Genomic DNA, 26,759 nt, shown 5'->3' with positions numbered 1-26,759 from the left:
CCCAAAGGCGTCGGGCGAGGCGGAGACTAGCCCTTGGGCGAGGTGGAGCTGGCCCAAAGGCGTCGGGCGAGGCGGAACCAAACTCCCGTCATTTGGGCAAGGAACGTAGCGGCGCCCTTGTCCGTCTAGAAGTTTTTAACGTTCGATGGTTATTGGTTCCACCTCCTGGGGTACCCCAGTGTTAGGTCCCCGACAGTAGTGTAGTGGTAGAGCAGCAGACACACGAGGGAGGTCGTGAGTTCGAATCCCGCCGGCCGCGTTAGTCGTGAATTTTGCGTAAAAAATGCAGCGACTTCGATGGAGACGAACGGGTGTTGGCCGGTGGCGGCCTCCCCCGAAAAAAAATTGCTATTATTTTTGGGTTTTTTCGCATTTTCATTTTGTCGAGTGTAAATCTTTGCTGAGTGCTTTTCCGGCACTCGGCAAAGGCTTCTTTGCCAATTAATTTTTTGCCGAGTGCCCTTTGCCGAGTGTATTTCGGGCTTTGCCGAGTGCCGCAGGCACTCGGCAAAGTGCCGGTTTCCAGTAGTGCCTCAGCTTCACTCTCAGCGTCCATGGAGCCTTGCCAAACATACATTCATTTGCCACAGTAATCACTTCAGAATTAATTCTCACCTGCTTCCCACCTTGCTCCGCACCAGAATCACTCATTCGGAAAATCAAGAAGTGAAGCTCTACCAAAGTGACCCAAGGCAAGAAGACGTCAAACATCGCATATTGGATTATACTGAATTCTATTCAAAAACCGTTTGTATATTGGAGCATACTGTTTTGCTTAACAAATTTTGGCTAGCTATAGTATACGGTATACCTAGGTTCAAAATCCTAGGTTTGCCACTGATAACACGATCCCACAGAAATGGTTCGTTGTTCAACCACTTAGTTTGATCATTATCTGCTAGTCGGTTCAATAATCAACGTTTGTGATGCCATGACGACCTGCACAAAAGTGTCAAGTGATGACTTGCGCCATCTGCCCATCAAGAAGGAGGATCAGAGGTCCGGAGCCGGTGACCGTGGGATCAATACGGAGGACGGCTATAACCGACCTAATACACTTCCGGTCTTGCGCAGCAGGACAGTACTGATTGGGATTTGTGCTTCAAAGTTCTATTATTGGCCCCGTTTGCTTCGCTAAAAAAACAAGCCGAAACATTGTTCCGGCTAATTTATTGTGAGAGAAAAACACTGTTCCGGCTGAAAAAACAAGCCGAAAAAGACGGATTATGTGGTTGGATTTTCAACGTCCGTAGTGGTGCCAGCTACATAGCTAGTTGACGTGGAGGTAAGAGATAAAAGCAAAGACTGTTTTATACCGTAGTTGCTCCTACACGCCCAAGGTAATCATGTCGACGTCCACCAAGTCGTCTGGTGTGTCTCCTTCAGCGCCATCGGCAAGCACACGGTCTTCTCCACCAGCGAGCACGCGTTCAGCACCACCAGCGACTTCCCCTTCGAGTGCTGGTAAGACTCGTTTGTAGGACCCGGCTAAGAGTGCCTCATCTGTGGCTTCCACCGGACGCTCTTCGGCCATTCAGGGCCATCGCTGCCAGGGACTTGGATATGTGGCAAGGGAATGTCCTGGCAAGTGCGCATACATTGCTATAGAAGATGGAGGCTACGTTAGCACTTCTGATGCAGAGGAAGACATTGAAGAAGAACCTGCTTCAAATGAAGATCCATCACATCTTTAAATTCAACGTCATTAGCATATTGTTCCTTAATCGTTTCAAGCCCAAAGAAACGACAATCAAGTTGGGACATCATAGTATATCGTCGAGACAAGGCATCAACAATAATATTATCCTTCCCTTTCTTGTGTTTGATGACATAAGGAAAAGATTCAATAAATTTAGTTCACTTAGCATGTCTATGGTTCAGTTTGTTTTGAGTTCTAAGATGTTTTAGCGGTTCATGATCAGAGTGAATAACAAACTCTTTAGGCCATAAATAATGTTGCCATGTTTCTAAGGGGCGAACAAGTGCATATAATTCTTTGTCATACGTGGAATAATTAAAAATAGGCCCATTCAATTTCTCACTAAAGTAAGCAACGGGTTTACCTTCTTGCATTAAGACACCACCAATGTCAACTCCACTAGCACCACATTCTAGCTCAAAGGTCTTACAAAAAATCAGGAAGTTACAGCAATGGCGCGTGAGTAAGCTTGTCCTTCAAAAGAGCAAAGGACACTTCTTGCTCTTCTCCCCAATGGAACGCAACGCCCTTCTTTGTCAACTCATTCAACAGAGCTGCAAGTGGTGCTGAAATCCTTCACAAAGCGGCGGATAAAATCCTGCAAGTCCATGAAAGCTCCGCACTTGTGTCACCAGTTGTGGGCGTTGGCCAACTCTGTATGGCCTGCACCTTGGCTTCATCTACCTCAATTCCCTATGAGGTCACAACATAGCCAAGAAACGATACTCGTTCGGTGTCAAAAGTGCACTTCTCGAGGTTATCCAAATAACATGCAGCCCGCAAAGCATCAAAAACAGCACTGTAGATGATTAAGATGTTCAGTTAAAGACTCGTTGTATATCAAGATATCATCAAAATAAACCACCACAAATTTGCCAATAAAAGGAACTTAAAACCTCGTGTATTAATCTCATGAAAAGTGCTAAGGTGCATTAGTTAACCCAAAATGACATTACTAACCACTCATACAAGCTGAACTTGATTTTGAAAGCAGTTTTCCATTCATCACCTCACATACCTATTTTATTCTTGAGGAGTCGTGGTGCTAAGATTGCAGAGTTCGGGTCTTTTGATACGAAGCCGAATCGGTATGTCGTGTTTCACCAAAACGATAATTATCATCAATCTGACGGAAGATCAGGAATCACGTCCCCATCATCGTTGTGAGACTATTATTATTGTATGCCTGCGTTGAAGCTGCCCTTATACATACATCCTTCTTTGTCATGGCGCCGACGGTGATAGTATGGAGCTTAGAATCTTTGTCGATGTCACACTATTCGTGTCGTCACCTGGCTACCTAACCTTGAGGCTTGAGCTCATGCACGTTGGCCTGTGCGTGGGTATATATTACTTTTCACTTTTTCTAACCTCATCGGGTAGTCAAAATAGCCAGTTTAGCTACTTATTTAAGTTGATTCGATCTCTTGTCGATTTTTTATAGTGAATTAATTATTTATTACATATAGCATTTATTTATTATGGTCTTTAGAATTTAACTAAAATAAAGTTAAACCAAGTCCAATTAAATTTAACAAATATAGCTAATTTCAAATAACCGCATAATAAGTTGTACGCCCAACCATTACCATGTTGTTTGCCAGACTTGTCCTCAGGAATTTGCAACCACGCCTTCTACAAACAACTCGATAGGACAACCACGTAGAACACCTACGTTGCATATTGGTTAACCACAATTATAAGTAGCACAAGTGCACCTGTATATCTGCACATTAAAACTGTGCAAGTTTAGAAATTCAACGAGGTACTTTAATTTAGTCTTTCGCTGGGATGTGGAGTTCTGCATTTCTTTCAATAACATGAGTGGTCATGATGTAAGCAAGCCTGTTGTGACATCTATCAAAACATGCTACGCCGCCAACTGGGGATCAAAAGTTCAACGGTAATACTTTTTTTTAGGGAGCAGTTCAATGGTTATACTTGGCCACGGACCTGAGAAATAAAAAAATCAAATCTCCCCATGCAACCTCATCTCCCCAGTGTCCGTCACGGCTTCACGGCGCTGTGCCTCAATAATAAAGTATAATATTACGGTAGGCTGAGCTATTCTTGCAGGCCCAATGATGCCGAAGCTAATGTATAGCCCATGAAATCAAGTAGCTACCCGACTGTCCGAGCTAACCAATTTATCTACCACATCTCCGTGTGATTTCGAACGGTTTATTTTTGTTCGAAAGGACAGATTTTTAATAAAGTGAGGTTGATGAAATATTCAAAGGACAGATTTTTAATAATAATTTGCACAAAATAGATCCTCCATTCACATAATTAATTGATTTGTAATAATTTTCTATTTGAGTTTGCTGGAAATTGGTCGGTGGTGTGCGATGAAATCTGAAATCCCAAGTAATAACCACTGCTGTGACTGAGAAAAGCAAACTAAGGTTCGTGTGATTATATATAAGTAGCTTGTTTTCTCTCCAAAATCTACCACCGGCAACAACCCGACAAAGATATATAAGAATACACAGTACTAGTTTATGCTTATGGTTTCACATTTTTTGAGCTCATCAGCTTGATGCACACAACACCGTACCACTGTCCCTCCCTATTGATCGATTCCCGGCCGGTTCATGTCGATGATCAGTTGATGGCAACGTCACTGTAGTCCTCGTCGTTCACCGTCGAGTAGAAGGCCTGCTCCTCGTCGGGGCGCTCCTTCGCCTTGAGCTCCTCGATCCTGTCGATGGCGGTCTTGAGCTCCCACCTGCTGTCCACGTTGGTCTCGCAGCACGCCATGCCGACCCTGATCAGCTTCACCATCTCCTCCTTGTCCTCCTCCTCCTCGCCCCGCAGGTCCGGGTCCACCAGCGTGTCCAGCCACTCGCCCTCCGGCGTCGACCCCACGACGGTCACCAGGTCCGTGGTGTTGCTTGCAGCCGGACCCGGCTTCTGCGGTGACGACGACGACTCGCCCGAGGGTTTGGGCAGGTCGTAGCTCGGCGGTTTCCCGGTGAGCATCTCGAGGATGAGCAGGCCGAGGCACCAGACGTCGCTCTTCTTGGACGAGCGGCCGAACTGCTTCCGCTCCGGGGACTTGAAGGCCACCATGAGCTGCGCGGCGTGCGACTGGTTCATCACCGGCACCAGCGCGTAGTCCGTCAGCAGCGGCTCGTAGTGGCCGTCGAGCAGGATGTTGGACGACTTGAGGTGGCCGTGCGGCACCGTGAGCATGCACAGCTCGTCGTACAGGTAGCTGAGCGCCCGCGCCACGCCCTTGACGATCTTCAGCCGCGCCGCCCAGTGCACCGCCGCCTTCTTCATCCCGCGGCCCTCGCCGCCGCCTGTGCGAATCAAGCATCCCACCAGCCAAAGGTTAGAGGGATGATTGGTGACGACGATGATCACGACGACGGAGGAGATGAACAGTAGAGTACTCACCGTGGAGGAGGTTCGCCAAGCTACGGTTGGGGACGTAGTCGTGGATGAGGAGCTTCTCCTCCTTGCGGTAGTAGTAGGCGACGAGCGGGAGGAGGTTGGGGTGGCTGAGCCGGCCCAGCCGCCGCATGTGCTCCTCAAAGTCCTCCCTGCCCACCCGGTTCATCTCCTTGAACCGCTTCACGACGACGGAGTGCCCCGTCGTGAGCGTGGCGCAGTAGCACACGCCGAGGTTGGCGGTGCCCAGCACCTCCGCCGTCGCCTTGAGCAGGTCCTGCAGCTCGAAGAACCGGCCGCGGTCGTCGCGGACGAACGTCAGCCGCCCCTGCTCCACCTTCCGAGCCGCGCCGGCGCCGCGCGCCACGGACCCGGCTGCGGCGGCAGCGGGCGCCGGCGCCGCGCTGGCTTCGGCCTTCGCCGCCGGCGGGTGCGGCTCGACCCTCGGCGGCCCCGAGGGCCGAGCCGACGACGCGGTCGGGCCGAAGTTCTTGTTCTTGTACCCCCTCCGTCTCCGCAGCGCGAGGAACGCCACGCCGGCGATCGCAAGCGTGCCAAGGAACGCGCCGAGGACGCCGAAGGACGTGGACCTCGGCGGGCTTCTGGCCTTCGTCTTGCTTCGCGTCGTCAGCTGACGACGAGCCTGTGGACCCCACGATGTCTGCTGCTGGTAGCGACGGCAGTCGTGCCTTCTTTGACGGAGGCCGGCGGCGGCGCCTTTGGTGATGCCTTCGGTGATGGCGACGGCGACGGAGGGGCCTCGCATTTGGCACCAAGCGGTGGGCCGCAAAGCTTCTTGTTGCCTGCATGCATTATTGTACAACAACAAGATCATATGGCTACGCTGCACGTGGACATTGCACGAACATCATGCAGGCATGGTGTAGAAAACTAGAAATCCATGTTGCTCACCGGCGAACATGTCGGGTGGCATGGATTTGAGGCTCGCCGGGATCTCCCCCTCGAGCTCATTGTTTGCGAGGTTGACTTGCGTCAACTCGTCCTGTTTCAGGTCAGGGATCTTGCCCTGAAACTTGTTGTCATTGAGCTGCAGCTCCAGGAGCCTGGGCGCGTCGGCGAGCGACGCCGGGATGGGGCCGGTGAAGTCATTGTTGGAGAGGACCACCTTCTTGAGCGAGCCCATCCCGGCGAACGCGTCGGCGGGGATGACCCCGGAGAACTTGTTCCCGGACAGAAAGACAGCGCGGAGGCCGCTGAGTTCCTTGACGTCGGGCAACGGGCCGGCGAACTCGTTCTGCCATGAAGCTCAGCGTGCGGAGGCCGGGGCCAGGACAGGCTCGTGAGGGCGCGCAGGTCGAGCGTGCCGGAGAGGCCCATCCCCTCGAGCTGCAGGCCGTGCACGCCGTCCCTGTTGCACATGACGCCCTTCCAGCTGGCCCCCCTGCCGTCGCCATCGCCGCAGGGGCTCGTGCCGGGAGTCCAGCTGCCGAGCTCGCCTCCGTCGTCCTTGATGCCGGCCTTGAGCTTGAGGAGCGCGTCGGCGGCTGCGGCGTCGTCGCCGGGCGCGAGGGACAGCGGGAGCCGCGCGGCGTCAGCGATCAGCAGGAGAAGGAGGAGGAAGAGGAGGCGCGCTAGCAGCGACGATGGCACTCCGGCCATGTCCGGGAAGGCGGCCGCGGCGCCGATGCCAGGGAGCCAGCCCGCCGGCGCCAGCGCTTGACGACGGCGGGTGAATTGGCCGGCGGCAATGCTGCGGGCGGCCCCTGTTCCCGGGCGCGCGCGAGTGGGGGAAGGCTGGCCGGCACGCTGTTTTTTTCCAGGGAGGTAGGAGAGCGGGAGGTCGACGCGAAGAGAGAGAAAGGGAGGCGGAGAAGGGGGAGGAGAGAGGATTCAGGAGCTCCCCGCGCGCACGCACGCACCCATGCGCGTGCGGCGAGGACGGTGGCGAGAGATGAGAGGCGTCCGCATGGCATGGGCCGGCCATGAGGGGGATTTGGGGGGTGCGGCTGCTAGTTTTGGCCAAGAATAGCGATGCCCGCATTGCGCGCTCTCCGAGGCTGTCCGCCGTTGCGAACGTAATACCTATACCTCCAACAACAGAGTATTTCTGCCTCGTTTGGCTGGTTTGTATCATCGCTGGTTTGTGAAAAAGTGCTGCGGGTTAGTTTGTACGAGAGAAAAATACTGTTTCGGTTGAAAATTTACGATCGTTTACGACAAGCCACATCGAAACAAACAGGCTGTTTATATATGAAAGACCTATTTTAGGTGTTGAAAGAGACATAACCTAAATCTGAGTATCCTTTCTCTTGAAGGCTTATTTGTAGAAATGATTGTCTCTTAGGTCTTGTTGTTGAAGAAGATAAAAATATATATTAAATCATTTACCTATAGCACTCTTTAAAGGATAAATATATCTTGTATTTTAGGTCGTGGTAGTTAGAGACACGACTCACGAGGTTGTCGTCGTTTCAACGGTTCTTCTCTGAGCTACGGTGGTCGGGCATGCACGGTAGTCGGATGCTCTCTTGCAGGCAGCAGGGTCTACCCACCCGCCTCCTTGCTCAGTTCTGCTGTGCTAGTTGATACGAGCATGGTTCACCATTTTCTTCACCATGGTCTGGTTTAGATTGGGGTTAGAATTCAGTATGGGGTATGGTAGCATTTTTGTTTGTATTTAACAATTATTGTTCAATCATGGTCTAACTAAGCTTAAAAGATTCGTCTCGTAATTTACAATCAAACTGTATAATTAGTTATTTTTTTATTTATATTTAATACTCTATGTATGTGTCAAAGATTTGATACGATAAAGAGAGAGTAAAAAAACTTGCAATCTGCCCACGTCCTCCACGCCGACGGCCGCCACGGACGCCGCCCGACCACGCCGACGAGTAGCAGAAGCAGAATATGGCAGACGGGAACGCACTGGAGGAAACGAGGCAGTAGGACGGAATGGGCCGAAAAAGGCCACGGTACAGACGGGCCCGATCTAGGCTAGATCGATTTCCCTTTGGGATATCACGCTTCAATTTTTTTTGGAAAAGTCCAAATTATTTCTCTCGCGGTCATATGATTTTCCTCAGTGAATAATAAAATAAAACCATTTGTTTTTGTACTTTGGGTATTTTTTTGCTAATGTGGCGCTTCCTTAAAGGAGTAAATCGAACTAAGTTGAAAGTTCAGAGAGCTAAATTAGACTAGAAATATTTTAAAAATATAAAAAAAAATCATAAAAATGAATTTCCAAAGATATCTAAATATTTTCACAGGGAAAATAATGCAATTAAAAATCTTAAAATCGGTTCCATCTTAGAGAATTCTTAAAAAAAATTGCCTAGGAAAATTTCCAAACTGAATATCGCAGGGTTATTCATTTCGTTCCCCCCTGGTCTGCAGCTTGTTTCAGTTCACTTTTATATGCTTGTGCTGTGTACTGTTACTGCTGTTTATCTCCTCAATGGGCCTGACTACTACACATGGCGAAAGTAGCAACAAGGTCCCAAGGTCAACTCTTCAGTGCGCAGGTTCCTGCACCTGCCTGGCTGCCTACTCAGCGGCCGTTCAAAATCCTCAGGTGCAATCGGATTAGGAATGCAACAAACAGCATGAGGGCTGGGGTGGTGTGGTTTGTTTTGTTTATCCATAATGTTTCTTATCAGACGTCCGACGCGTCGGACACACCTCTTCCACTCATTCCCGTCCTATTAAAAAATAAACCGCACTCATCCGCTCGCTCGCTCGTTTCTCTCCTCCACGCACTCATCTGTTGGCTTGCTCGCTCACTGCCGCCCCGGCCACGCCATGCTCCGGGCCACCCTCGGGACGGACGCCGCGCCCACGCCCAGCTTGTCGCCGCCCGTGCTCCCTCCCTCCCTCCCCCTCTACGACCTCCATTGCTACCCTGTGTAACACCTCGGTGTTAAGCATGCATTACCATTTCATCCCATGAGCATAATCATCATCACCTCATGCATAAGCATCATTCATGCATTTCATTTTGAAAGAAATGAAGTATCATTCCATGTGGTGCTTAAGTTGATTGAAATTCATTATGTTTAAAACAATGTGAAATGCCATGCTCATGTTTGGATGCCATGATTTCTTGTTTGATCACTAGGATAGCTTCTAAATATTTAGGATACAAATTGGAGCAAAGTTTGCATTTAAAATTTTGCCAAATTTTGCTTTTAAATAATTCTTCAAAATTAGGGTTTGGAATTAATATTGATGTTTATTTTGTAATTCAAAATCTATTTGGAATTGGACTTTGGTCATAAAAGCAAAGTTGTAGATCTTGAAAAATGGAACAACTTTCATTTTTACACCAACTTTTGAAACTGCTTTGAAATGGTTAAAAAATTCATTTGAATAAAAAAGGAATTGAAAATAATTGGAAAAAAGAACATTTTTCCTTAAATGGGCCGCGCGCCTCGCCTTCGGCCCAGTCGCACAGGCCGGCCCCGCCTGCCTCCGCGCCGCGCCCCTGCTCCCGCGCGCCGCGCCCGTCCGCCGCGCACGCGCCCGGCCGCATCAGAGCGCGCACGCCGCGTGGCCGCCATGCGCCGGCGAGCATGCCGCGCGGCAGCCCCGGCCTGCCCCGCGCCCTCCTGTCGCGCCTTCACCTGCCCGACCGCGCCGCGCTCCTCCTCACTCCTCCATTTCGCTCTCTCACCTCCGCCAGCGCAAGCAGCAGCCGCAGCACTCTCCTCCGCCACGCGCCATCGCCGGCGTTGGCTGTTCCGGCCGCTCCAGTGCGCCGGAGACATCTCCATCTTGCCCTGAGCATCGCCTCCTCCTCGCGCACCTCGTGCTCACCTCGGTAAGCCATGGGAAGCTCCCCTTCCCCGGGAATCTCTCGTCGGAGTCGTGGCCGAGCTCGCCGGAGCGCTCCGCTCCATGGACCTCGCCCCTCCGTCCTCCTCCTCGCTCTCCCTTCACGCGCACGAGCACCGCACGAACTCGGTGAAGCTCCCACGCCACCTCTCGCGCCCCTTCTTGGCCCGTCGGTGAACCGCACCACCGCTCCGCCATGCGCGCCGTCGAGCCCCATTCTGAGCTCCTCCCGTGCCTTCTCTTGGTGCACCGTGTCTGCCTCGTCGCGGGTGAGCTGGTGGTGGTGGTTGCGCCGCCGGCTAGCTCACCGTCGGCGAGAGCCGGCCGGTCAGCTCCGCCCCCTGTCTCGGTCTGACCGACAGGTGGGGGCCGTTGACCGTAGGGGCCCACTCGTCAGCGCCTTGACTCGGGTCTGGGTGCACAGCACTGGGTGCACCCAGCGTTTTCATCGGCTGATTTCTGAAAGCATTTAAGAAATGATTTTCAGATTTCTATTTAAATGCTTTGGAAATTTTTAACTTGCTCAAAATGGCTTCAAATTTGTTGAAACAAATTTTGTTGTGTTCCTTGTCACCAGATCTACATGATAAAAATATTGCATGTCATTTTTGAGATACTTTAATGTAGAGCTTTATTTAATTCTTGATATTGCTGATATCTTGTAAAATGTTTAGTAAATCCTATATGTATCAGAAAAATATGATTCCAAGTTTGTTACTCTTCTTGTGTAATGTACTTTATAGGAAAAATATATGCCATACATGTCCTGTAGAAAAATTATGAGATGTAGTTCAAGTGCCTTTAATGTCTGATTTTTGTTATTTTTGCTAGAGAGCAAAATTTGTATAAAACATGCATGTGATAATTTTTGTGCAATGATTATTTACTGTGTAGAACATAGGAAAATATTACATCTGTTGTTTGACACTTTTCATAATACAAAGTATTTTCATGTTCATAATTATGCCATAGCTTGTCATTTTTGTGTAGGCTACTCCACTTATTCAAATGCCATAAAAATCTGATGGTAGACTACTTAGGGTAGCACTGTGCTATGGTAATTTTCTAAGATTTTTCTAAGCTATAAAAATAGATGTTGCTATTCAAACCTATTATTAATTAGGGTTTAATCAAATGTTGCTTTATGCATGATTAAGAAATTAGTGAAGCTTTGGTGTATCTTTGAAGCATTTAATGAGATGTGTTAACTTAGCATCTTAGTAGTAGAAGAGAATGCACTAGATGACATCTGCTTGTAGTACGTGTTCTTGGATGATGTTGACTACCTTGCATTGAAGCATATTCATTGTGTTCATTTCATTCGATGTACCTTTTTTGCATAAGCACTTAAGCATCTGCATCATACAGGATCGCAAACCAAGAGCCCGATCGTCATACCCGAGGAGCCCGAGGAGTAGCTCGAGGTTCAGCCGTAGGAAGTGACCGAAGCAGACGAGGAGGACGTTGAGGAACTTCTGGAGTGCCCCGATCACCGCTCGAGCTCCTTCGAGAGAGGCAAGCCCCGGAGCATTTTTCTCCCCGGTTTGTGATTATTAATTAATGCTTTATTTTAATTGATGCATTACGTTCAGGAGTTGTTTGCAACCATTGCTGCATTATACCTTGTCTACCTTTGTTCTACTATATCCTTGTTACCCTGGTATCCGTAGTCGAGTCAATGCTTAGCTGGCTTAGACTGGTAGAAGTCAGGTGATTTCCTGTCATCTGTGAGCTATAGGTGGTTACCTGGATCTGCTTGGATAACTATGTAGTCATGGTATAACTAAGTGTTACTTGAAGTTGAGACCGGGCGGAGACTTACAGAGTTTCGGACTGTAGTGCTTTCCGTCTGTGTCGATTAAGGACCGACCGTTGTTGGGCCTCGAGTGATGTTGAATACATGCCTTACATTTAGCTGGTCGAATAAAGTACCTTTTGATCGCGAAGCTGGGAGATTATTCGGGCCGAGTAGATTGCCCGCAGCGCACTGTACCGGAGCAGGTGTGGTAGGACACGGGGGCGCGATGATAAGACCGAAAGGCAGTCGGTCGGCCCCGGGGTACATGTGGTTCCTGGCAAACTCGAGATTTTCCTAGATAGTTGACTCGGTGACCGATACCTCACTTTAGCGGGTGAGTGAGATTTGTGTAAGGAATAAATCACCAGCTGGTTAGGAATCGATTCGAATCGCCATCGCTCCTGGATAGTGAGCACTTGACTTGAGTGACTTCATCGTAGTAATGTTGATGGAACACTTGGAGAGTTATAATGAATATGACATTATGAAAGTTGTTAATGATCATTGGTTATCATTATTTGCTTAATCACATGCTTGCTCTAGTATAGGTGCAAATGTAGTCGACAGGTTAATAATAGTTAACTTGATAATAATGCTTTTGGAAAGGTTCTTGAAATACTAAAAATGCCTCTTTTTACAAATGAGTCAGCTACCCTACTATAAAGCCCTTCATAATCCTTGGTGTCACTTTATTTTCGGTTATGTCAGGTAAGTCTAGCTGAGTACCTTCTCGTACTCAGGGTTTTATTCCCACTTGTTGCAGATGGGCAGATGTATTACGGCTACTGTATCAACTACCTTTATCCTGCGATGGGTGATGCTTAGGACCATGTGCATGGTCATTCCTTACGTCTCGTCTAATGCTTTTGTTGGAGATGATCATTAGCTGGCACTGTATTTGAACTTCGTGTGAGTGCGTGTGGTTTTGAACAAATGGCTTCCGCTACTTTTATTCGAACTCGTTTGTAATAACTATGTTTAAACTCTGATGTACCTGTGATGCGAACTTTTATGTAATATGTGATGGTGACCGCTAAATTTATTACGATCTTGGCTGGTATGTGAGTTGGTTTGAAATCCTTCATGATTTCACGGACTACCGGGCTATACGGGCTTAAGTTTGCTAAATCGTCTGCTCTGGCGGATGATTTTCTTACTTAATTTCGTATAATTTGTCGGTTCTGTTACACCCTGCACCCCCACCATAGACAAGGACGACGGCGTCGGCTCTGGCCGAGGTAAGTCGGCCCTCCTCTAGATCTGAGCACTCCTCCTCCTTTTCTGGATCTTAGCCCTTCTCCTCCTCCTCCTCTAGATCTGAGGGACGCGGCGGTGGCTAAGGTTCCGGTGAGATCTGGGGTCCTATTCCCTCCTTCCTCCGACGGGTTCGAAGGTGATGGGCCAGGGGCTGGAGCAGCCTGTACCTCGAACCCATCCCCTTTGCTGTTGTGTTTACTGTTTCTCTGTGTTGCAAGGGGATTTTTAGATGTTGCAACAGATGATTTTCGAATGTTGCAATAGGGTGATTCATGTGTTGCAGAAAGAGAGTTCTAATATTGAGATTGTGGCCCCGTTCGGCTTGCTGAATCTTGGCTTAAACTGGCTGGAAAACACTGTTCTGACTGAATTATTGTGAGAGAAAAATACTGCTTCGGCTGAAAAAACAAGCCGAATATGAGGTAAGCCGAACGAGGCCAAATTTTTCCCCTAACGTGCAACTTGTGAGTTTTAACTTTTTCTATGTGTTGTGGCAAATGATTTAAATTGTTGAAATTATCTTTTCAAATGTTTGCAGCACTGAAAGGTGATTTGAGATGTTTCTATTTCCATGTTTTATGGTTGATTTGGCGATGTTGCATTACTACTTTTTTCGACGTTGCAGTACATAATTTTTCGATATTGTAGTACATAATTTTCGATGTTGGAGTACATAATTTTCGATGTTGCACTACATAGTTTTACGATGTTGCAGTATTTATATTCTGATGTTGCACTACATAGTTTACATAATTTGTGACGTTGCACTTAAAGTATTTTGTGCTCTTGGGACAGAGGCGCGGTGGAAGAACGGTGTGCGGTGGGGAACGAGGCAGGGGCGCGGTGGACACAATTCTATTCGTTTATTTTTTACGTTTCAGGGGCGGGTGGGTTTGCGGACAGGAGCGGCGTTCGGACGTATCTGGTGGGCCAGACGTCAGGGCGTTAGGAAAGCCGTTTGTTTATTCTGTTCCCGAGAAGGCTGAATATAAAGGTGTGAATGCATTATTAAGCGGTAATATTCAGAGACATCATGACTCGCATAGGCCTTGTTTGGTTCCAAATTTTTTGGCAAAATGGCTACTGTAGCATTTTCGTTGTTATTTGGTAAATAGTGTCTAATCATAGTCTAATTAGGCTTAAAAGATTCGTCTCGTGGATTTCGTCTAAACTGTGTAATTAGTTTTATTTTTTATTTATATTTAATGCTTCATGCATGCGTCTAAAGATTCGATGTGACGGGGAATGTGAAAAATTTTGCAAAATATTTTGGTAACTAAACTGGACCATAATGTGATGACTGGACATTTGTACAGATTTGCAAATTGCCTGGTCATGATCCTCATTAAAATGTTTCCTTTTTGTGTTGATCCAGCATTTGGTTCTCTACGACTGTATCACCTTGTGATTGATCAATAGAAGTTCTTTGTTTCTCAGAAAGAAAAGAGAGAATAATCACTCGTAAATCAAGGCAGTCTTGTGTCTTGACTGAATTTATACTTGCACCAATAGGCAAGATAGGTACAGTTGCGAGCGAAAATTGTAGTAGCATTGCTATGCGACTGACAGTCGTGGCTCGTATATATATACACATGGATGGTCCCAGACTCCTAGTCCTAGTAGTACTAGAGCACCACGACTTTGCTGAGGATCCAGAGCACCAGAGTCATCTCGAAGACGAAGATGGTGTGGAGGAGGCGCCTGTCCAGCGTGAAGCCGAACAGGGTGATCCCGCCGCCGTTGTGCCGTAGGTACGTCACTGCATGCCCCACACAGCAAAAGCCAGCCTCTCAGTCTCACTCTGTGACTCTGTGGCAGCAGGGCAGCAAAGAAAATACATACAAGCTTAGTAAAAATTGCATGCGTACCGAGTGCTTGTCTGCTCCTGTACGAGCACGGCGCTCCGGGCTCCGCCAGGGAGACGACCGTCGACGAGCCGGACGACGCGTCGATGACGTCGCTGGCCGACGTGGTGGCCAGCGACGACGATTTGCCGTGGTGCATGGACGACTCCATGCTCATGTGCCACTGGCTGGCGATGGACACCATCCTCTGCGCCCTGTGCGTGATCCTGGCCGCGCCCAGCAGGCACATGAAGAAGCCGCTCAGCTGCACCGCCGAGCCGACCTGCACGCAACAACTCAACGCACGAGCGCGAGTCCTAGTAGTTTCAGGGGACATTCTTAGAGTGACGAGGCCTTCGCCGTCGCGTGGTGTGGTGTGTAGTGTCGTGCGTGCGTACCAGGAGGTCGCCGGTATTGGAGAAGCTCTTGGCGTCCCTGGACGAGAGGGCGACGAGGAGCGTGCCGAGCTGGCTGACGGTGATGGTGACGAGGCAGCAGATGATGAACACCCTGTACCGGTGGCTGGTGGCGAGCAGCTGTGTGCGGATGCGGCAGTGCTCCGCGAAGATCTCGGCGGCGGCGGCGGGGCGTGCCTCCACGTCGAACATGCTGTAGATGCCCTCGAAGCGCAGGATCTGGAGCTCGCAGGTGAGGCGGAACAGCACGCACACCAGCAGGAACACCCCCGTGCGGTACACCCACGACGCCACCGTGGCGACCAGCGCCACCGCGCGCCACGGCAGCAGCAGCATGCTGAAGGGAAACACCGATGCCACCGCGGCGGGCGGCTCCACCCTGACGGTACAGAAGAAGAATATGGCCTTGTGCGCGGCCTCCACGCAGAGCGACGGGAGCAGGAGCGCGGCCAGTGTGCGGAACGCGCGGTCCAGCTCCCGCGCGTACCCGCGCCGGACGAAGGCGGTGTCGTCGCGGAGCGCGCCGTCCAGGAACAGCAGCTGCCGCAGGCCGCCGAGGCGGCGGAAGAAGGCAGCCATCGTGGCGAAGGAGATGACGGCGAGCCCCGTGGCGGGGGCCTGCGCGACGCGGTTGAAGGAGATGGCGGACGCCGATGCCGGGGACAGCGCGGCGTCGGCGCGGAGCGACAGCGACACCGCGGCGGGCACCAGGAGCGCCAGCGCCACGAACGCCGCGTACGAGGCGGCGCGACCCGCGCGGGTGCTGTGGTCCAGCGCGCACCACTGCAGGAACACGCGGAAGCTGCGCAGCTCGTCGTGGATCACTGACTTGCACTGCGCGTACGCCGGGTTCAGCAGCAGCGGCCGCTGTGATGGCGACGGCGACGGAGGCGGCGGGGGATCTGACTCCGGCGATGAGCCCTGCTCCTCGTCCTCAGAGTCCATTGCGCCACCGCTAGACTAGATGCTTCGAGACAGTTGATGAGAACGAAGCCGTCGAGCTGCAGGTATGGAATATATAGTCGAACATGTGGCGATCGATGAGCAGAATGGTGCCATCGTCCATGCCGTGCAAGTGTGTGTGAGGAGACGGCAGCCGGGAGGGGAAAGGAGAGGCGCCGGAGGGAAGGCCCGTGACAGTTCACAGGGGCGGCGAGCGAGGTCCAAGGCTCGCAGCTGCTCCTGCGTGTGATGCAGCAAAAGCAAGCGAAGACCAGGAAAGATGCAGTAGCTCTCCTTTCATCAAAGGTTGGCAACTTGTGAATGTGAACTGAGGCGAGCGAGCGAGAACGCAAAGTGTTGTGCTCACTCTCTTGGTCACTAACATCTCTTAAAAAACGCAGTGCTACCAACAAAACGAAAAAAAAAAACGAACTACAATTTAATATCTCACAAAAGTTAGATTTAGCTCTAAGAATATGAGAAAAATCTAGAAAATTCACAAAACATCTAATTAATGTCTAAACATGTTTCGAAAATGTTCCACAACAAAGAATACATAAGATGCAACAATGCAACAGGCACATGTGTTTGAAAATGTTCCACCACAAAGAAAACATAAGATGCAACCATGCAACAAGCTTTGGAGTCTGGAGACATTTTATGTGGTTTAAAATCAAATTTTTTAATAAAGAAGACAAAGCCACCTAAAACACTTGAAACCAAAATAAGAATAAAATTTGAGTGGTTCTGAGAGTTTAGTTTGAGAAGAAAAATTAGACTATGACAGTAGTTTAGAGGTGAAATGATTTTTTTTCCAAAAAAAAAAACTTCAACAGAATTTGTAATGGGCTAGAACATCTTTGCCCGCAAGATTAGAAGGGCCCACGTATCTGATCTGGGCCGAAAGTTCTCATCTGGGCCCGCCTCGTGGTCCGAGTTCTCGTCCCGTGTCTCCGTCAGCGTCAGGTACATCGGCCGACGCGGACGGCGGAGGCAAAAACTAATCTGATGTGCACCTGAGTTCGAAGCCGAATTCACCACTGCAATTGCAAAACCCTAGCTACTGCTTCGCCGAATTCCCCCTCCTCCGCCCGTCACGGCGGCGGTGTCTGCGCTTGTCCCTCCCGGTGCAAGGAGCACGTGCTTCTGGCCGCGCCGTTCGCCCGCCGCCGCCATCACCGGCTCACCGCCAGCTATGTCTTCTCAGGTACCGCCCCCACCTCCTCGTCCTCCTCGATTACGCCGGTCGATTAGGGTTCGAGTCTGTGTCGCCGCCCACCAGACGCGCTGGAAGCTTGTTAGTTTTGTTATTTGAGCTCCCCGCGCTGTGCTCGTCGATCCCCCTCTGGATCCCGCCCATCTGGCGAGGTCTCACCAATTAGTGTGTGGGTTTGCAGGTCGACAGCCGCAGCCAGTCCGCCGGGAAGCGCGCGCGCACCGATGGTAGGTTGCTCTGGCTCCGCCGCCAAGTTATTTCCTGTCGCGCCCTCCGTATCTATAAGCTGCATCTGAGTGGATTTCCCCTTGGTGGGGGACAATAAACCTCGTTCTCAGGCAGCCGGCGTGAGGACGACTGGGTTTGCCCCAGCTGCAAGAACGTCAACTTCGCCTTCCGCACCACTTGCAACATGCGCAACTGCAACCAGTCCAGGCCAGCAGATCACACGGTACATAACGGTTTCGCCTTTCTTTATTCTTGCTGATCATTGTTCGCCTGTCGCTTGCGTGGAGCGTGCCTGTGGGTACCTCCGCTTGTCGCTTGCCCGTTTGCATTTACCTCGTGCTGCTGTTGCTTGCCCATTCAGAAGGCCATGCAGAAGCCTATGCAAACCCCGCCTCACTATCCCACATCAGGGGGCTACATGGGCCCAGGGACACCACCGTCGATGTACCTTGGTGGGGGTGCTCCCCCATATGGCTCCTCAATGTTTAACGGGCTTGCAATGGCGCGCTATGGTATCCCGCAGTTCCCTGGGGGTTCTGCGTATCCATATGGATATGGTGGCCGCATACCAATGGGGAGCCCCTACGGGCCAATGCAAATGGCCGGGCCAACTCCATACTCTGGTGGATCTATGATGGGAGCAGGTAACAGGTCTTCTATCTATGATAGGCATGCCATATTTTGATATTGCCCTTGCATTAATTAACGTAGCTATCAAATTAAATAGGCAAATCTGATGCTTCCAATAATTCCTTGTATGCAAATCATAGTGTTTAAACAATTAGTTTTACAGAATATGAAAAATCTAATTTCATTTCACTCGATCTTCATTTCCACAAATGCTGGCAATAAATAATACCATTTGCAGTACTGTTGTGTTCTGCTACCTGTTTTCTAAGCCACTTTGGTTGGGGATATGACACTTGATACATGTTTTTCAGTCCAATGTTTTGCACATGTTTGCTCACAAGATTTATCTTGCTTATTGTCCAATAAACAGGTGGAATGTATGGAATGCCCATGGACAGGTATGGGCCAATACCTGCTGGTCCTGGTCCAATGGTATGTGCTATTGTGATTATTCTTCTGTATACCTCTTACCTCATGCTAATTTAACTACTGTTGCCTTACATGAAGAACTTTCAGCACGTTTGTTTCGGCTACTTTATTTCATTTTTTGTTTGATATTTATGATTTCTGTGATTCTGTCTGCATGGGAATAACTGTTATGATTCCTTAAATTCATATTTCTTGAACTTGAAAGGGCACAAGGGCTGGCTCATATTCTGATGAAGGTTCTCAGAAGAAGCCTGCAGGTATATCTTATTGAATTTGTATTTTGACTTATTTATACTAATGTGGTTAGCACTTGATTAATTCTTTGCCTATTCCCCTAAACTTTTGATGCAGGAGCTGGCCGTGATAATGATTGGGAGTGTCCAAATTGCCACAACATCAACTTTGGCTTTCGCACAGTCTGTAATATGAGAAAGTGCAATACACCTAGACCTGAAAACCAGGTTTGAGATTTCTGTCTTATCTTGCTGTTATAAGCGATCTGATATTACTTCTTTCATGTATTTAAACTAAGACCATTTAAAAAAATTGTAATTGTGTTAGTCAATGTTTCTTTACTTTTGTTGAACTGTACTATTATAACTTTGCAATTGTGCTTGAAGTTGACTTTGCTGCCACAAGATTACTTGTGTGGTTGGAGCGAACATGGTTTCATTGTATACTACTGTTGTAAACTGTTTGGTGGAACCATGTTTATGCACAGATATATCCTCTAGTTTGCCCTGCCATAGCCCATCGTTCCACTTGCATGCCTTTTCATTTATTGGACCATCAGGATCTGAGTACTTTTTTTTTGGATAGGGGATCTGAGTACTTGTTGATCACCTTCTCTTTGGTCCTGGGATTTACTAATTTTTTCTAGGTTTTGTTACTCTAGAAAAAAACAATACAAATTTCTCCCTCTGTTGTATTATCAAGCTAAACTAGAATAATTTTGTGAACTACAAGCAAACAAGTTTTGGCTATATTTTGTCTAAAAGTACTCTTTCATCTAAACCTGGATCTTCATTTCTAATGCTTGGGCTTCTATATGTAGTTTATAGAGATTGCTTGTTCATCAAGTAATCCCACTTTACTTACTGACTGCTTGTTCATCAACTCTTTGTGCAGGGATCTAAGCCCGATGGTTTAAGAGGCTCAAGTAAGTTTCCACATCATAAGTGCTTAGTGCTCCTTCCTCACCAGATCTTTTTTGTGTATAACAAATGCCTTTAAATTAGTAAATTTTGGTAATCTTTGTTATCACAAGACATTTCTTTGAAGGAATTAGTTTGTTTTCTTTGGATTTTCGCACATAACTTATGGGCTAGTTTATCTAATGGTCTATGTAATTTATTGTTCCATCAATTCTATTCAAATTCACACCCCAACCTCTCATTGATAGAACCAAAGATGCCAGAGGGCAGTTGGAAGTGTGAGCAGTGCAATAACATAAACTATCCTTTCCGAACAAAGTGCAATCGTCCCCAATGTGGAGCGGAAAAGCCATCACAGACAAACAATGTAAATGATTCAGCGACAGATCAGGACAATCAGGTCTGTGTTTCAGAACCTTCTGTATGGTTTTCAACATTTGCTACACGTTTATTTAGAACATTAAGTTGCATGCGTTATTATATATTATAAATTATAATGCCATTTTTAATCATTTTCTTGCCCTCATGTTTGCTTGCGCATAGCTTGATATATCATGTCCTTACTGTTACAGTGAGTCCTAGAACAGTAATGAGGGTCAAGAAGGTCCAGCGTCGTCGTCAAGGTTCAGTCTGAATGTGGGGTACATCTGTGTCAGTAGTCGCTGCTGTCGTTACAAGTTTCTTCCCCTTGAGACCTTAGTTGAGTCGGGGCCTTGGAGTTGGCAACGGAGTCTTGCCTTCCCTAATCACTACAGATAATGGTCAAGAACATCAATTTGTCATGTGGTTTGGTCAAGAACATCCATCTTGCCTTTCCTCGCTGAACTTGGTTACTTGTCTTTGTTACTAGTACTCTGGGTAAATTACCATCTGTTATATGAATGTCTTTTAGTTATCTGTGTCATAGAATATCACTCATCTGTTATGAAGTATCACAACTGTCATCATTTTGTCTTGGTTTTGTTAAGGTTGTGTTCTGGTCGTTGTTTTCAATTTATGGTTGGTTTGGTATTTTACAGGTGTTCTTTCTGAATGGTTGGCGATGGCAACCTTTCTTTCCTTCCAAAACAGTTTTCTTAGGGATGTTAGCAACTTAGTGAGGCGCTGTACTGAAATCCTTATAACTTTTTCCCTGGTAGCAATAATTCGGTTGTATAACTGCATATGCTACTGTTATCATCTTCCATGTTCTCTGGGGCTTTAGCTGTTCAAGTATCATCATTCATATTTTGGTTAGAAGAGATGCTCCTTGGCGAAAGTGACGTGCATCTCATTGTGCAGTGAGTGGTAGTAGACTAATCAGCTTGCATGCTTCTCTCGATTGCTACTACTTCACTGACTCGGTACCATTGGACTTAGTTTTTGTCATGTAACATTACGAAGCTTTTATCAAAGCTACGACTTCTGCATGAAATTTCAAGACAGCAGTGAGCAGACAGATGGATCTTCCTTGTCCTACTGCTGGAGTACTGACATTGCGGATGGCAGCACTCAGTGAATTGCAGAACAGTCTTACAAACTGATGTGCTACCACTACCATTTCGTATTGGAAAACAAGGTGAGGAATTTGCACGAGGTGGATATACTTGTGTATTGAGTGTCTTGACAGCCCTGATTTGGAAAATCGGTATGGAGTTAAGCATTGGTGATAGTCAGGGGCCAGCATCTTTTAATGTAACCATTTCAGTATTTGCCTGGAGTGATTCTGGTCTTAGTTTCATTCCTCTTTTTTCTTTACTTTTTCATTATGTTTTGTGCCTAGCTTTGTTCTTCCATATACTATTCTAATGTAAATTTATCTTCCCATTTCAAAGTTGTACTGGAGATGATTCCTTCCATGCTAAGAAGAGGTCGCTGGAGATGAGGTCTCTTGATTCAATTAGTTATTTCTCTCGTTTTTGCCTATTTTTTCTTCTAAAATACACTCATCTTCAATGTGAGGGCTCGCGAGAGCCCGCTTGGTTGAACTTGGGGCGCCGGATCATCGTGCTCTCGGCGGCCTTTTTGCTTGCGGGGGAGGAGAGAGGCGAGTCGGACGAGAGGATGCGCTCGCGAATCATTTTCCGTCTCAGCGGGCAAGAATCTGTCGAGGGCGTTTGATTCCGACTGCGGAAACGATCCAAATTCCACTTTTTGATTCGGTGGGCAGCCAAACAGTCCACCTTTGGCGAACAGTTCCAATCCATCCGATTTCTGTAGAACCAAACAGGCCCTACTTCTCAGCCTACTTCTCAGCAATCCACAGAAGGAAACAGAAACAGTGTCGAATCGAAGAAGAGGAATAACCGGAAGGCTGGAGATAGGAGAGGGAATCGAGTTTGGGTAGAAGTTCCCAGTTCAATCCTAACCGTCTCATCGTTTTTTTATTGGATACAATTTAGATGTCACACATTCCACACTTATAGTACGCACGCAAAGAAGAGATTGGGAGGCTTCGCCTCCAGTGCGTGGAAAACGCACAGTACCACCGAACTCGCACGTGTACGTGTACCCTAAAATTTATGGAGAGGAAATCAAGTTTGGGGAGAAGTTCCCAGTTCAATCCTAACCGTCTCATCGTTTTTTCTGATCGGGTGCAATTTGGACGCACACAACCCACACACTCTACACTCACACCACACGTATACACACGCGTACGTGTCCGTACACACGCAAAGAAGAGATTGGGAGGCGTCGCCTCCAGTGCGCGGGAAACACGCAGTACCACCGGTACACTACACGCGTGCATGTACCCTAAAATTTCTATAAAAATTCTAGAAAAAGGTGCGATAACCCTGATGGGTAGCGTCTCACTGGACAGCCCTACCACTAGACCACAGGACCATTCGTAATTGTCTCATCGTTCGGTACAAAGTACTTGTCTACTCGGACGACATGTAGGCCCATTTAGCATGATCCGGCCCAGACTTCCTACAAGGGACAGCACACAGGCCTATTTAGCACGATCCGACCCAGACTTCCTATAAGGGCCAGAAGTCTTCTAACGGCTCATTTGGTTGGGGGTAATTGAAAGCAGGCAACGAGAGTTTAGACATAGGAGTTCAAAAATCTTTTGTTTATTTTGTGGGAATGAGAGTTTTGGTGGGAAGGGGAAGGGGAGTTTACATGACCAACTCCCACTAATCAATTTCCTAGAGAATGGGTGAAAATTGGGTGGGAGTTGTGCTCTTAATAAAAGAAAAATAGATCCTCACCGTCCATCATAATTTGCCTTTTAATTCCCCCCTCAAAACCCCCACACCAAACAAGAGATTGTGACTAAAAATCAAATTTTCACCTTAATTCCCTCCGTCAACTCCTATCACTAGTTCCCATTAAAAATGGCAATGGGTACCCGAGTACCCGACGGATTTTACCTGATGTAGAGGTGGGTATGGAATGATTTTTCTACCCGTGGGTACGTTACTGGGCAAAATCCTATACTCATCGGGTACGACGGGTACGGGTGTGGGTGTATACTGCCCATACCCGCGTATCCGTGGGTAAAAAAAAACCCGCAGAAACAACCGGTTAGCCTTCTTATTTTAGCCCATATAGCCCAAGAATTTGGCCCAAATCCAACTAAACACTCCTAGTATATATTCTCGAACCCTCACTCAAACCCTAGCCCGTTCATTCCACTCCATTCCCTCCCCCTTCCCAGCCGCCGCAGTCTTGGTCTCTCGGAGTGGCGTGGCCGCGTTGCGGTCGCGCGACTCGCCATGGTGGAAAACTCCGGCACAGCACAAGATGATAGCCGGTGATGCTCTTCCTCAACCCTAACCTTCGTCCATTGTTGCAGCTCTGCTTCTACATCTAGCCAGTTTGCCCTGTTCTGAGTTATGACCCCCATGCCGTCCTGCGAGCGTCGGATCCGAAGGAGACGATGAAGAACGGCGCACCGCCTGCACCACTGCCTGCGCCGCTCCTCCTGCCACTTCATGTGCAAGCCAGTACAGCCATCGGTGCTGCTAAGCTGAGGGGCTTCCCTGTTGGTGGAGCGGCCAAGAAGGCAGTGGCGCCTCCTGCGACACCACGCATCGGCAAGCCAACAGCTAAGGGTGGTCGACCCCCCCAATCTCTGACGAGTACGACTGCAGCTGCTCAAAGAGTGCGAAACCAGCACCTAAAACGCTCCCTTGGGTAAGCAAATATAACGACTTTCATGTTCCGGGTTGATTTATGTTGGTTTCTCAGGTTGTGCTTAGTTCTTATAGAAATCAAAAAAATGGTTTAGAGCATGATTGTGTGTTCTGAGATATATGTCATATGTGCAGAGATGACATTAGTACCATTTTTTATGTATCTAATTGCTTAATGTACTTCTACAGATTGAACAAGATGTCTACAGCTACTGGTAGTGATGGGAGTAGCAACCTGCAATGTGGATCTCAAGCACCACAATTCACAAGTGCGGTCAGATTCAATTCTAATCTCTAGACCACCTCAACTTGAATTGACCAATGATTCACAACCAATTGAGATAGATGATGATGATGAAGAAGAAGACGTCATGGCTGGTTCTAAGAGGAAGCTCAAATTGGCAGTTTGGAATGAGTTCAAAAAAGTGAAGATTGGGTCCAATGAATATGCAAAATGTATCTACTGCTCGAAGAAATTTTCTGGTGTGTCAAGAAATGGGACTAACCACCTTCGTCTACATTTGAAGTCTTGTGTGCTAAAGAAGGTCAAGCTGAATGGGCAGTCAATGGTACAAACTTCAATGAGATTTAATAGGACAGATGCAGGGACAATCTTAGTGGAGAACTACACCTTTGTCCAAGACATAGCTAGGCAAGAGCTTAGTGCCATGATAGTTCTCCATGAGTACCCTTTGAGCATGGTTGATCATGTTGGCTTTCGAAGATATGTCGGTGCACTTCAACCACTATTCAAAATGGGGACAAGGAACACAATAAGTTATAAGATCTGATATCTGCAATTTCTGTGATCCCATATTCAAAATGAGCCCACATCCTATCTGCAATTTCTGTGATCCCATATTAATTTCCTAATATTTTTTGTTTTATTTCAGATCTGATATTATGGCGCAATATGAGTTGGAGAAGAAAAAAGCCATTGAATATATGGCTGGAATTCAGTCCAGGGTGGCCATCACTACTGATTTGTGGGCATCTAACAACCAAAATAGAGGTTACATGGCCACCACGACACATTTTATTGATGAATCTTGGAATCTTAGAAATATTATCATGAGGTACTAACTTTTTTCTCAGATCTAGTTGCATATCATTTTGTTCAGATCAGGTTGCATATCATGTTTCTTATTTTGTTTGTAACTATTGAATGATAGGTTTATTTATGTCCCTGCTCCTCACACTGCTGAAGTCATTGGTGAAGAATTGTATGACAGCTTGGTTGAGTGGAATCTTGATTAGAAGATATCTTCAATTACTTTTGACAACTGCACTACAAATGATGCAGTAATCCCTTTGCTTATGAGGAATATTGGAAGACATAAACTCTTGAATGATGGTAAGCGGTTGCATATGCGTTGTTCTGCTCATATTCTCAATCTGATACTAAAGGATGGGTTAGAGGAGTTTAAAGATGCAATAGAAAACATCCGTGATAGAGTAGCTTATTGGACAGCTACACCAAAAAGGATTGAAAAGTTTGAGGAAATAGCTAAGTTTGTTAAAGTGGAAGCCACAATCAAGATAATTCTTGACCGTAGGACTAGGTGGAATTCAACTTTCACCATGCTTAGCCGTGCATTACCATACAAGGCTGCTTTCATTAGGGCAAGTCGTGTAGACAGGCTGTACACTTCCTTGCCATCTGAAGATGAGTGGAAATTTGCTGAGGATGTTGTAGAGAGGCTTAAATTGTTCAATGACATCACTAAATTGTTCTCTGGGACAGATTATGTAACTGCTAACATATATTTCACTAAAATTACTGAGGTTAGAAAGGAGATTAGGGAGTGGTCAACTTGTGGAAATCCTCTAGTGAAAGCCATGTCAGCCAATATGGTTGTCAAATTTGACAAATATTGGACTGATATTCAAGAGTTCATGGGGATTGCAACCCTTCTTGATCCTAGATTTAAGACCATAGTGCTGCTGATTTGCTTTGAGGATTTGCTTGGGACAACTGGTACAGAGTGTGAGGATAGGGTTGTTGAGGTGAAGAATTTGTTGGCTGATTTAATGCTTGAGTACCATGGGGAAGATGATGTGGGAAATAGCAATGTTCCAGCAGCAGCACCTGCAGTAGGACACAATGATGATTTTTTATCTTCCATTAGTACTCGTGTTGCTAGTAGAAGGCCAGCAACAATGGGATTCAAAATTGAGTTAGATCGCTACTTAGATGAAGAGCTATTGGACATATATACTAAGAACTTCAAAGTTTTAGATTGGTGGAAGGTGGCTGGAACTTGGTTCCCAACTTTGAGAAAGATTGCTAGGGACATATTTGCTATTCCTGTTACAACAGTTGCTTCAGAATCAGCTTTTAGCAATGGTGGTAGGGTTTTAAGTGAGCATCGCAGCAGGCTCACTTCCAAGATGTTGGAGGCTCTAATGTGCTCTCAGGATTGGCTAAGAAACAAGTATAAAGGTATATTTAACACTGCTCTTATGTCTATTAGCTTATTGTTAATTTCTACAAATATTTACTGTTATTCATGCAAACCAACTCATTTGGTGATTTATGTTTTGTAGTTAATGAGAAAAATAAACAGCCTACAACTTTTTGGTCATGTCTCAGGACATACAAGAGGGGCTTCAGGTCATATGCACTGAAATGTGTTCATTTTCAGCAACTTTGTGAAGTGTGAGTGCGATATTAGATAGCTAAGTTGTGATTTGTTTATCCTAATGTAGGAACTTACAATCTGAGGACAAATGAAGTGGTTGTGAGATGGCCTCATGGAGTCATGGCGCCCTTTTGGTCACAGGGAATAAGTCAAATGATGCAAGAATTGGATGAAGTGCATGTGCTTCCTT

General features: G+C 47.4%; 3 protein-coding genes and 2 pseudogenes across 4 annotated transcripts; 3 read left to right on the top strand and 2 right to left on the bottom strand.

The window, feature by feature from the left end:
• Positions 1-4,115: 4,115 nt before the first annotated feature.
• LOC136472740 (pollen receptor-like kinase 4) lies at positions 4,116-6,986 on the bottom strand (annotated as a pseudogene).
• A 1,874-nt stretch (positions 6,987-8,860) lies between these two features.
• On the top strand, positions 8,861-10,025 carry LOC136469476 (early nodulin-like protein 1). The gene is made up of 2 exons (XM_066467660.1): positions 8,861-8,964; positions 9,461-10,025. The coding sequence occupies exons 1-2, from the start codon at positions 8,861-8,863 to the stop codon at positions 10,023-10,025; spliced, it is 669 nt and encodes a 222-aa protein (XP_066323757.1).
• Positions 10,026-14,388: 4,363 nt separating this feature from the next.
• On the bottom strand, positions 14,389-16,205 carry LOC136472739 (uncharacterized). 2 transcript variants are annotated; one of them, XM_066470446.1, is made up of 3 exons: positions 15,190-16,204; positions 14,816-15,074; positions 14,389-14,706 (listed from the first exon to the last, which is right to left on the bottom strand). In XM_066470446.1, the coding sequence occupies exons 1-3, from the start codon at positions 16,150-16,152 to the stop codon at positions 14,573-14,575; spliced, it is 1,356 nt and encodes a 451-aa protein (XP_066326543.1). In that variant the 5' UTR covers positions 16,153-16,204; the 3' UTR covers positions 14,389-14,572. The 2 variants fall into 2 exon arrangements, with proteins under 2 accessions (XP_066326543.1, XP_066326542.1); XM_066470445.1 differs by having other exon boundaries at positions 14,389-15,074; positions 15,190-16,205.
• Positions 16,206-17,141: 936 nt separating this feature from the next.
• On the top strand, positions 17,142-21,612 carry LOC136472737 (ranBP2-type zinc finger protein At1g67325-like; annotated as a pseudogene).
• Positions 21,613-24,241: 2,629 nt separating this feature from the next.
• LOC136472736 (zinc finger BED domain-containing protein RICESLEEPER 3-like) lies at positions 24,242-25,184 on the top strand. The gene is made up of 3 exons (XM_066470444.1): positions 24,242-24,701; positions 24,817-25,003; positions 25,100-25,184. The coding sequence occupies exons 1-3, from the start codon at positions 24,299-24,301 to the stop codon at positions 25,182-25,184; spliced, it is 675 nt and encodes a 224-aa protein (XP_066326541.1). The 5' UTR covers positions 24,242-24,298.
• The last annotated feature ends 1,575 nt before the right edge of the window (positions 25,185-26,759 follow it).

The sequence above is a fragment of the Miscanthus floridulus genome, chromosome 8 (genome assembly GCF_019320115.1).
Source record: "Miscanthus floridulus cultivar M001 chromosome 8, ASM1932011v1, whole genome shotgun sequence".
NCBI classification, from domain to species: Eukaryota; Viridiplantae; Streptophyta; class Magnoliopsida; order Poales; family Poaceae; genus Miscanthus; species Miscanthus floridulus.
Note: the sequence above shows the minus strand (reverse complement) of the source record. Positions and strands in the feature narration are given on the sequence as shown.

What these genes read in the sequence shown, in the direction of transcription:
- LOC136472736 (XM_066470444.1), top strand. Translation starts at nt 24,299, where the DNA reads ATGGCTGGTTCTAAGAGGAAGCTCAAATTGGCAGTTTGGAATGAGTTC. An exon ending in AATGGGGACAAGGAACACAA is followed by an intron (nt 24,702 to 24,816) that starts TAAGTTATAAGA and finishes TTTTGTTTTATT; the next exon opens with TCAGATCTGATATTATGGCG. An exon ending in CTTAGAAATATTATCATGAG is followed by an intron (nt 25,004 to 25,099) that starts GTACTAACTTTT and finishes ATTGAATGATAG; the next exon opens with GTTTATTTATGTCCCTGCTC.
- LOC136472739 (XM_066470445.1), bottom strand. Translation starts at nt 16,152, where the DNA reads ATGGACTCTGAGGACGAGGAGCAGGGCTCATCGCCGGAGTCAGATCCC. An exon ending in CCAATACCGGCGACCTCCTG is followed by an intron (nt 15,075 to 15,189) that starts GTACGCACGCAC and finishes TGTTGCGTGCAG; the next exon opens with GTCGGCTCGGCGGTGCAGCT.
- LOC136469476 (XM_066467660.1), top strand. Translation starts at nt 8,861, where the DNA reads ATGCTCCGGGCCACCCTCGGGACGGACGCCGCGCCCACGCCCAGCTTG. An exon ending in GACCTCCATTGCTACCCTGT is followed by an intron (nt 8,965 to 9,460) that starts GTAACACCTCGG and finishes ATTGGAAAAAAG; the next exon opens with AACATTTTTCCTTAAATGGG.